Source organism: Mangifera indica, chromosome 3 (assembly GCF_011075055.1).
Source record: "Mangifera indica cultivar Alphonso chromosome 3, CATAS_Mindica_2.1, whole genome shotgun sequence".
Taxonomy (NCBI): Eukaryota; Viridiplantae; Streptophyta; class Magnoliopsida; order Sapindales; family Anacardiaceae; genus Mangifera; species Mangifera indica.
In genome coordinates this window covers 11694740-11706483 of record NC_058139.1, presented here as the reverse complement: position 1 = coordinate 11706483, position 11744 = coordinate 11694740, and the positions used below count along the sequence as shown (strand labels likewise).

The following is an 11744-nucleotide window of genomic DNA, read 5'->3' as shown; positions in this document are numbered from 1 at the left end:
AACAAGTTGTTTCTTTCTCAATTGATAGTCTTAAACCATGTTGCAGGTCTTACTATGTTAGTAGATCGGGTCTGTTAATTGACAAACTTAGGCATGCCCAGTGGTGTCAATGGGTCGAATCGGGTTGGGTTGGGCCTGCTCTAGCTCGACCCATACAGCTAATGGGTCGGATCGGGCCTGAGGCCCAAACAATAATGAGCCTTCAGGTCGGGCTAACCCATTGATATATAAAGGCCCGACCCATATAATGATGGGCCTTAATTGGGTCGGATCGGGCCTTAATTGGGCAGGGCTTTAATCGGGCTGGGTTGGCCTATTTAATCAATTTTTTTTTTAAATTAATTAAAATTTTTAAATACAAATTATTTTTCAATTATTAAAACCAAGAACAGTATCCCGAATATTTTATTTATAATCTCTCACTTGTGGCAGAAGAATACCGTAATTATATAATGAAAAATATTATAAATTGATACATAATATAAATTAATTAATTTATATATTGTATAAATTACAAAACATAAATAAAATATATCTACTATATAACATTTATCTACTCATCTTTTATATCTAAATCTCTAAATTTTTCAAAGATAAAAAATTATTATTTACGAATTCAAATATTTTATAATATTTTATAATGGCAAAATTAAAATAAAATTATAAATATAAAGAATTATTATTTATAAATTCAAATATTTTTCGAAAGAGAGTTAATGAGAGAAAATGAGATTGAAAATATAATGAAATAATTGAGATTGAGAGAGTAAAAGATTTGTAAATAAAAGTGAAAATGAAAGAAAATAGGATGAATTTATATAAAAAATTAAATTAATTAAAAAATTAAAAAAAAAAATAAGTAGAGGCCAACGGCTTATGCCACAAAAGGCAGAAGCAGATTCTGCCTCTGCCTTGTGGCTGAAGCAAGGCAAAAGCTTGCTTTAGCCACAAGGCAGAAGCATTGCTTCTCCAAGGCTAAAATTAAAAAAAAGATATTTTTTTATTTTTATTTTTTATATACAGTATCGGATTGGGCCGGACTAACCTATGCGCTTAATATTAAAACCCTAAACCCGGTCTGGTAGGCCCATGGGCCTAGCCCGGCACGCTATAGGGCTTTTTTTCATACTTCGGGTCGGGCTTCCATTTAGCGTGGCCCAATTAACGTGGCTAGGCATGACCGAACTCCTAAACACAATAGGTTGCACTATAGTCCTATATCTAGTTAGTAAAAATGCGAATCATTCATGTTTAATTTGTATTTTTGTTTTAAATATGATGCTCCGAATTTTTGAACTCAAAACGTATTAAACATGTACTTTATAGGTTTTCTATATTAAACAAGTATTTTTGTCTTTTTTACATTTTCTAGTTTTTATGAATTTTTTAAAATACGAAAATGTCTCTTATATTTTCAATTAATTATTATAATGTCATAACTATATAAAACAAAAAACCAAATTTTTTGTCATTCAAATCTCTAATCTCTCTCGATTATTTTTTTATGATAATTGAATCTTGATTATATATTATATTATATTAAGTTTAGTAGTCAATTACATATTTTATATTTGAATTGTTAACAAAAAGATCTATGAAAACTGTTAAATTTATGTTTGGTATTATCATTTTTTTATAAACATATTATTGACGATGTATCGTATTAAACACATATATACACGTTTTGTATTTTTTTCATATCCAAATTTTATAAACATATTTTTCATCATTTATCGTATTATACCTATATAATTTTCTTACCCTTTTTTTCTGTTCTTATATTTATTAACTAAGGTCCTATAATGCTAAGCACGTTCTTCTCCTAATCATCATTTCATGCATACATAACCTTCAACAACATCTAAACTCAACCCCAAGGATCGCTTGAGTGGTGTTAGCTTGGGATTTCCATATCAAAATTAAATCTGGATTTATTTGATACAATGATTATAAGGATATGGTTGACAGAGGCCTAGAGGGAGGTCTTTTTATTAAAACCTATTGGGGGTGTATTAACGTACCAACAAAATTAGTAATTATTTTATTGAATTAACAAATAATCCATGTCAATTAGCATGGACATGACTCATAAAATACAATAAAATTATATATACAATTTTTATATATAATATTATACACAAGTAATGATACATAATCAAATAATTAAGTATTATTTTATTTTTAATTTTTAATTATCTAATCACATAATAACATATCATTATTTATATACAAAAATTATGTACATAACACTACTCTATAAAATAAGTAATTCCATTACATTTATACTAAGTATTAGGTAGCATTATTCAATGAAATAATTGTAACCTCATTATATGTTATAATTAGAAATGACAATTTCAATCTAAATTTAGGAGTCTCAACCGGAATGGAGAAGGGACTTTCAAATAAAGAAAGAGGACAAGAACAAAAAAACCTTACAATCGAGGACAGTTGGGGACAGAGATACATGTGTCCTGTCCTCGACCTGTCTTGTCCTGTCCCCGCTCCACCCCTGTTCTCATCCTTATCTTTGTTACTTTATATTAATATATTTATTTAAAATACTAATATATCTTTATAGTTTTATATTATTTATAATTTTTTAAATTTGTTTAGATTTCTGTTGTATATATTAAAATGGTTAATATATAATATTTATGACATTTAAAATAGTAGATTGATATTAATTTTACTTAATTTTATTATTTAATATTTAATGTTATATTTAAAGGGTATGAAAAAAAGATTTTTTCCATGAGTATATAAAAGAAATGAAGAGGAGATTTTTTTCATGAAAAGAAAATATAAAATTCTTATCATCCCTGTAACAAGATGAGCCAATGATAGAGATTAAGATTCTCTTTCTGTCTCTTATCGTTGTCATCCGTAATTATTATTGTTATAAATTTCTTATTCTTTTTATAATGCTGTGTAAAAAGTTTGATTAATCTCTCTCAAATCAATAACTTCTTTTAAATAATTATATATATATTATTTTAAATATACAAATATATATATATATATTTATTTATGTATTAAAAAATAATAAATAAAGTATAATTTTATCGACATTTTTCGCAGATGAAAATTTCAACAGACATATTGTGGTTAATCCAAAAGAAGTGCACTTCCGTTCGGTTGATCAATTTCTAACAAAATCATCTTTATCTTCTTTTTCTTCTGAATCACTGTCGACCTTCAACTTCCATCTTCATACATGCCTTTACTCAAGAACTATAATTAAACTATCACACAATTTCTGATAACAGAAACCCCCACATCCAGGCAACCCGAGATTCCGTTCTAACAGACTGCTTGTGGGAACTGGCTTATTTCCTGGGTTACAAGATTTTGGATTGCTCAGAAAGCAAGATGTTATCTGTTTATCTCCATCACCCACACTGAATTTATGAATGCATGTGATAATAAGCTTTGATTCCATTAAAGCAAGTTTAATAATAGAAACAATTTGAGGGGAGATATAAGTTATTCTTTCCTTCCCCCAAAACCCTTCGTCCATTTACTGTTTTCGTGAGCTTCAGAAAAGCTTATGCTTCTAGTTTTCTTCACATCCAATACTTTCTCTAGAAGAAAGAAAGAAGAAGAGCATAATATATAAGATACTTTGCACAATGCAAAATTTCATCAAGGAAAAGAGGTACCCATCTCCCTCAGCTTCTAAAGTTTCTAATTTATTTTGGTGAATTTGATTTTGCTATGTGTATGATTTCACGAATCATAACCTTTGAAATTTTAGAGGAGAAAGGAAGATCATAGTTAAGTCAATATAAGAATCCTGGGTATTTTTCCTTATTGAAAAAGTTTTCAAGAGTATGGAAGTATAACCAGTTTCATACCAAAATAATTTGGTTTCTGCTATTCCATGTTGCATAAATTTTAATTTCGTTTTCGATGTTAATGTTGCTTGTGACGACTTTGTTAGAGTGAGATTTTGTGATCCTCAGGAGGAGGAAGCCAAGAAAGGTACCGAAACAAGTCCAACATCTCAACAAATAGATTCCTTCATGGGAGGTACTCATCATGTACTTATGCGAAGTCAATGTTCTTTTGCAACTAAGTGAAAATAGAATTCAACATTTTACATTTAGACCATGAGATGAAAACAAAATGCAAATGGGGGATGAATGTGTGATAATTTCTTTGTTACGTTAATTGTCAGATTATTTGGGTAACAAGGTGCAGAACTGGTTGCAGAAGCAATTTCCTGGGCCAATTAAAGATGATTATGATCCTAAGCAGAGCGAGTTAGCAGTGGCGGTTGCAGCTGTGACATATTCCATTTGCTCTCTGGAAGAAACTGAAGCAAGATACAGAAGAACGGCGAGGGAAGAGCTCAAATTGTCGAGGACAAAGTCAAAGAGTATAAAAGAAAATACACCAACTAGGCAGCCAAGTTCTGCTAGACTAACCAGGGGTCTCGACAGCAAGCACCAGGAAAGAGGTAAATCTTAACACTTGATGCAAATTATCACAGTGATATATGTTTTGAGAAAGAAGATAAAAAATTGAATGTTTTCCAGGTGAATCTTCTTCTAGAAATTTGGTAGAGGTGGAACGTTGGCAACACGAAAGTACTATACCGATCAGCAGGCCAAGTCATTCATCCACTGTAAGAACTATGAGCACTGGGGAGAGAAAACCAAAGCAGCAGGCAAGACACAAGAATGTGGAGACAAGAGCTGTTGCTTGGGAGAAAAATCAAATGGAAAAGATCAATAAATGGTAAACTTTACTTGTTTGATAAGTTAAAATAGACAGGAATGATAGGTTACTGCAACTGAAGCTTTTCTTGGAATTCTTTTGATAATAATTTAGCTTCAATTTCAGGCACGAGAAAGTGAGATCTTCAATTCTTACTTGGGAGAATGAGAGGAAGATGGAAGCCAAGCTCAAAATGGAAAGGAAAATGGTTGTGTAATGTTTAATTAATGTTGTTATTTAATTAATTTAATGACCATTAATGACTAAAAGCCAGCTCCGGATTTTTTTTATTGAAATGCAGAGGGAATTGGAGCATAAAAGGGCTTTGAACCAGCAGCACTACCAGAACAAAATAGCTAGAATCGAGCGTATTGCCAGAGGTGCAAAAGCACAAGTAGAGGAAGAAAGAAGAAACAAGGAGCATGAGATAAAACAAAGGGCAAAAAAGATTAGATCAAAACGAAAATTTCCTCTCATTCTTTTCTGCTGTTAAATGGCTGAAAACAAAACTGATTTATGGACTTTGAAACAAATTGTACAAATTATATCAATGTATGTAATAAGCAAATTTCCACAATGGGGAAAGGATTGTATTTATCATATTGAATTCAATAAGTTTGGTTCTCCACTTTTCTAAGTTTCTTCCTCGTTTCCATTTTTTTTCCTCTCATTTTCTCTAAGTCCAACCGTTAATATAATTCACAAATGAAAAGATCAGCAAAAGAATATCTTTACAGAGAATAATCTGCCATGTAGTAACATTGCATTTGCGGAAAATAACTTAAAAAAGGGTGTAAAGGAGAGAAAGAGAAGCTCTCTGTTGTCAATCAAAGGCCAATTTCAAAGAACACATACATTTTACTAGTTACTCCATTAGCTATAAATATCACAAGATGTGCATTGCAGCATTAGAGCCTCTCAAGCTTTCAGTTCCTGCTAGTATTATACATTGAATCAAACACTTCCCCAGAAAACATAGTGAAGATGAGCTGGGGGTTAGAGCCTCCAGAGAATGGCCACAAATGCTTCTCTAATCTGCTGTCAAACAAGAACAGTGGATCGAGTGTTTCGAGGTCAATCAGTAAGGATCAGGATTCAAGAGTGGGTGAGTATGCAACTGCAGTGTTAGCAGCTGCATTTACCATTCAATCAATTGAAGAATAAAAAACTCCTCAGAATAAGTATGGACTGCAGCCACATTCTAATGGGGTTAGCCAGGCGACCTTCCTACAACAATGAGAAAGTTACTGGTAATTGTTAATACTTTATCACATATTTATTTCTCAAGATTTATAAGAATGCCATTGATTAATGGGCTATATACAATGTAACAGGTGAAATTTCAATGAGAAAGCCAAAGTTGCTAAATTCTAAGTAAGAGAAACTGGGTTTAATTGTTTTGCTGATATTGCTACAATGTGAATAAATTTTAGGCATGAGAAGCTAAAATCAGTCCTGGCTTGGGCAGACAGGAAGAAGGAGAAAGCCAAAAATAAAATTGAAAAAACAAAGGTAGTCCTTTTAACTTTGTGCTGATTAATTTCTTTCAAACTTTAGAAATGAAAAATATGAAAAATAACAACTTCCACATTGTTGAAAATGCAGAATGAATTTGACCCGTAATTTTCAAAAAAGTCTGCAACATCGATCGAAGAAGGTTGATATTATTAACATAGAGAATATTTATGCCAAAAACCAGGAAGATATATCAGAATATTATAGCACAAAAATCTAAGCCAAAGATCAAAAGTTGATAACACATGAAGTTATTGCTTATCATCATGAACAAATGACACAAAATGAATGCTAACTAACGGATCATGTTCTTTGAACGAAGGATGTCTATTAACAAAACAAGTCACATGTTAATGCTTATACAGATCGATGGTCATTCCTCAAGTAGATATTCCATGAACATCTAACTACCCTATACCAACTAATATGATTTGTAGAACGATTATGTATATTTTATATTTGGCTAAAAGGTAGGTCTTATTCCCTAAAAAGCAATAATTTTCATATACCTATATGATAAACTAAGCGTAAAGGTAAAATGGTTTTACGATCTCTTCTCTTCCCTGTAACAGCACTCAATTATGCTGTGTTTTCTCAACAATTACAGCTCTTATGAGTAATCAATGTGTTTGTTTCCTTCATTTATAATTTTCCCAACTTAACCCAGATCAGCTCCAATTCATGAATACTTCAGTCAAACCCTTATCAAGGATCTTCTTAAATCATGCATAAAGCTATATTTACATATAGGTTTAAATCATTAAACACAATTTCATTATTAATTTGTTACTCTAATTACTGGTATAAATTAAGAACAATACTATGTATACCTATTTTTAGTATACGAATAGATACATACTTATATGTATTATTATATGATTAAATATTATTTTATTTTTAATTCAAAATTATCTAATCACATGATAACATATATTTTCTATTGAAAACTATCATATTATCTCTCAAACACGCCACCAAACGTATATGTGTATAATTTAACACACCCATAATTATTCATTTAGATATCAATCCAACCATAAACCAATAATTAGTACATTGATTATATAAATAAGCATGAGGATAATGAGAGAGAGAGAGAGAAAAGTTGTTCAGAAATTTATTTTTAAGTTGCTCTGGTTAGGATATCAATATGATGATGAGTGAGATATCTTGCAAGGTTTCCCTAACATATCTTGAAAGTTGAAACGAAGAAGATTAATTTATGTTAAATTAATTAATGCAGGTAATATGAGTCATCTGGGGCAAATCATGTACCAAATGATAAACAAAGAAGATTAATTTATATTAAAACTAATTAATGCACCCTATCATCATCGTATCCACCATTGCGGCGGAGGGCCGGAGGAGAGTTATGCTTGGTCCAGCATTAAATTGACGAAGAGTCGGTGGTCATTTATTTTGGTTGTTTATCAGAAGGCAAGAGCCATCACTTGATATAAAATATAAGGCCAAAGGACTATTTCCCACCAAAAAACTTAAATATTCACACATTTATTAAAATTTATTATTACAGTTAAAAAACAAAATATTATTTAACTAAAAATATTTAAAAATAAAAAAATAATCATATTTCTCTCATAAATTTAAAAATCTAATAATTTCTCCTATCTAAAGTTTGAAAAATTGTATTTTCTCTTTTAGAGTTTATTTTTCCAATAATCACTTTTTGCTCAAAAATTATCACATTTTCTCCGTAGGTTTGAAATGGTCAAATGATGTCACACAAATCTATTGAGGTCACACGAATCTATGCAACATTCGACCACTTCGATGTCAATCGAACAACACATAAACATGTGCTTCATCGTTTGTGCGTTATTCGATCGACGTTGAAGTGGTCGGTTGATGCACAGATTTGTGTGACATTGCATATAATTGTGCAATATCATTCAACTATTTCAATCAGATTTTCGATGGTTTCCATGCCAAGAAACCATTGAGAAGGGAGGTGGTGAGAAGGCCGCTCGACAACCTTCTCAGAATGATCGCTAGAAAATGGTTATTAGAAAAAATCAAACTTTAAAGAGAAAAATGTAACTTTTCAAACTTTAAGTAGAGAAAAATTATTAGATTTTTTAACTTTGAAGGGGAATGTGATAATTTTTTAGTTTTTAAAAATATTTTTAACTAAATAATAATTTTATCTTTACCCTTAATAATAAATAAATATTTAAATTTTTAAAAGCTAATATACGAAAATTTGTCTTTTCATAAAGACTTTGGGCGGAAGATAGTCCTTGGCCTAAATATAAAAGCAAAATTTTTGACGTAGAGGTATAGGTTTATAATTTTGATATTAATTAGCTAATGTCCCACACGTATGTTTATTACTCATGCATGCACTCGCATCCACTGTCACTTCAACAATGGCTACTTGCCACCTAATTTATTTTATTAGGACTTTGAAAGTTTCTTTAGCGGATTGTGATTGAATCATCGATGATTTAGGAGGAGAGATTTCAAATTTAGAGAATTAAAAAGTTCTACATTTTGAAAAGGGAAAAAGACTATTTCCCACCCAACTTTTAGGTCATTCTCAAACCTACACCCATGAGAGATAAAAAAACCCCTATTCCCACTTATAGACAAACTCCTGTTAATTTTTTCTATTAAAGGGAGGGGTAAAATAATTATTTTACTGTTTATATTAAAAAGTTATAAAAGTCTATTACTCCCTACCCCCCAGGTTTTAGAAACTGACATTTCACCTTTACTTAAAGTTTTTAAACTTTGAAAAGTAACATCTTCACCCCCAAACCTAGGGTTTCCATGTTTTTTAAAACTTAGCCGCCCTCTATATCTTTTAAAAATAGCAGTTTCAACCCCATTCTTCAACTTTATCTTCCGACATCGTCTCCGACCTCTTCTTTCTCCTAGTGCGACGGTGGTGGTGTGATGAAGAGATCTTCATCTCCTTGTTGCATGATGCGATGAAGAGACAGAGATCTCTTTGTCGCACGATGCGACGAAGAGGTCTCTCTTCGTTGCTCCACCCAGATGATGAAGGACGATGTTTCGTCGTCCTTCGTTGCTCCACCCAGATGATGAAAGACGATGTTTTGTCGTCCTTCGTCACTCGTCCCGTCATCCAGATGTGACAATGAAGGAAGATGAAGTGTCATCCTTCGTCTGTTCTTTCAAATATGGATGACGCTTTGTCGTCTAGATCTGGGCAACGAAGGGTCGTCTTTTGTAGTCAAAGATGGGAGATCGGTGGTGGCTGGAAAAAGAAGCAAACCATAAGGGTGAAATCTAAACTTTTCAAACTTCGAGGATGGGTTGAGGATGGTTTTTAAAACCTGGAGGGGGGAAATGGTGAAATTTTAAAGTTTTAAAGTTTATAGTTAAAATGACGATTTTACCCCTGTCCCTAACTAAAAATTTGGATGACAGTTTGGTATGGATGGGAATAAGAGTTTTTCATCTCTCGTGGGTATAGGTTTGAGAATGACCTAAAGTTTGGGTAGGAAATAGTCCTTTTCCCTTTTGAAAGCCATTATCTTATCATTATTCTTAATTATTATATTAATTTAAATGTATTTTTCGTTTATACAAAAATTAATAATAAAACTATACGTACTCTATTTAAATACATAATTAGATTTACATTTATATATCTTATTATGTGAGTAAGTGATTTTAAATTAAAAATAAAATAATATTTAATTATATAATAATATATATAAATGTATACTTATTATCCATTTGTGTACTCAATAGATATACATAAAATTATTAAAAAATTAAAAGGAATAATCAAAGGAAAAAAAAAGAGACAACTCTAATTCTTTTTCAATATATTAATAGAGACACTATAAATGTAAGCTTATATAGAGTTTTCTTTTTTGTCAACCCACGTAAAGGTGTCTTATTATTTTTAATTTTCAAAGGCCAAAAGACTTTTCCCCTAAACTCTCTTAAAATTCTATGTTAAATATAAAGGTAAAATTATTATTTCAATAATAATATTAAAAAAACTAAAACTTAATTTTTTTTTTTCATCTAAGTTTTAAAAAATAATAATTTTCCTCAACCTCATATTTTTAAATTTTGAAGAGTTACATTTTCCCCATAAACTTTAGGGTTTCATCTCTTTTAATTTTATGTTATTGCAACCCCCCCTCCCCCAAAAAAAAGTGAATGTTTTTTCATCCCCACCTCAGGGGTTTCAACTCTAAAAATCCAGTTGATGGCTGATCTTCATCGAACGCTTTGATTAGCACTCTCATTCTTTCTAACGACCTTTCTTCTTCACGTCGATGCCTCTCTCCTTCTCTCCAATTTCTTGTTGCCATCTATCTTCCATCTCTCATGTTTCATCAATGGCCAACGAAGATGGAAGATGGAAGGTAGTTGACGAAAAGAAGTTGGTAATGAAGATAGAAGACGATTTGACCATCTTCCATCTTTCGAGATCTTCGTTTTGGATGACATGTCTAGAGGAATTATCTGGATGACGACGTGTCCAAACGGTTCATCTATATGTCGTCATCCAAACTATTCATTTGGATTTGTTGAATCCATACGAAAATGGTCTAGACGATGAATTTTATGGCTGAAGAGGTGAAAGGCCTTTGACAACAACGATTTAGGATGGATTCAATGATGGTCTAAGATAGAGATAGTGGTTGAAAATGTGAAGGAAAAAAAAACCTACGTTTGGGGGGGAGGGAGAGGAAATATAATTTTTTAAAATTAAAAAACTTTAACATGAGTGAAGTTGTTAGTTTTTTAAATCTAACGAGGAAAAGTAATAAATTATATATTTTTTCATAATATTATTAAAATAATGATTTTATTATTATATCTAACTAAGAGTTTTAATAGAATGTAACTAATAGGTAAGACTTTGAGTTTTTAAAAATTAGTGAATAAGAGTTTGAAGTTACATCAAATGTGGGGTGGGAACAAGTCTTTTGGCCAATTTCAAACTATTCATATTATTGCATTCAAAACTAATAAAATTGGAGTACCTGTGCAATTTTCTCCATCAGCAAATTTACAGTTTCTTCTTATTTACCAACTTTAAAATGACATGATCCATCTCTTTACACTTTCTTCTTATTACCTACTTTAAAATGGTATGATTATGATCCATCGCTTTCCCATTAGAGATCTGAATGTAATGAAGCCGTTGATTAGCTGCTAAGTTAGGAATGTACGATTAATTCTTCGTTAATTACCGCTAATTAGTCACCTCGTTGGAGTTTGGAAAAAACGAGGGTTAACGTGTTTGTTTCAAGTGAAGACAAAGCCATGATTTTCAAATATCACGTGTCTCCCACCAATATTCTAACATATCATCAATCTTTTTTGTTTTTTTATGAATATTTTTTTAATAAAATTACGTGAATAATTTTTACATAATATTATATATAAAAAATGAAATATTATTATATAATTAAATAATATAAAATTATTCACGTAACATCACTTATATTTCGACTATAAAATCCCTGCTGGAGCATAATAACCCAAAACACATT

At 31.0% G+C, this 11744-nt stretch overlaps 1 protein-coding gene across 2 annotated transcripts; it reads left to right on the top strand.

Moving 5' to 3' along the window:
- The first annotated feature begins 3081 nt into the window (after positions 1-3081).
- LOC123211005 (remorin) lies at positions 3082-5359 on the top strand. 2 transcript variants are annotated; one of them, XM_044629503.1, is made up of 6 exons: positions 3082-3658; positions 3966-4032; positions 4181-4462; positions 4542-4743; positions 4849-4930; positions 5024-5359. In XM_044629503.1, exons 2-6 carry the CDS (start codon positions 4026-4028, stop codon positions 5213-5215), a joined length of 765 nt encoding a protein of 254 aa, XP_044485438.1. In that variant the 5' UTR covers positions 3082-3658; positions 3966-4025; the 3' UTR covers positions 5216-5359. The 2 variants fall into 2 exon arrangements, with proteins under 2 accessions (XP_044485438.1, XP_044485437.1); XM_044629502.1 differs by having other exon boundaries at positions 3944-4032.
- Positions 5360-11744: the final 6385 nt, after the last annotated feature.

What these genes read in the sequence shown, in the direction of transcription:
- LOC123211005 (XM_044629502.1), top strand. Translation starts at nt 3,633, where the DNA reads ATGCAAAATTTCATCAAGGAAAAGAG. An exon ending in AATTTCATCAAGGAAAAGAG is followed by an intron (nt 3,659 to 3,943) that starts GTACCCATCTCC and finishes CGACTTTGTTAG; the next exon opens with AGTGAGATTTTGTGATCCTC. An exon ending in CAGCAAGCACCAGGAAAGAG is followed by an intron (nt 4,463 to 4,541) that starts GTAAATCTTAAC and finishes AATGTTTTCCAG; the next exon opens with GTGAATCTTCTTCTAGAAAT.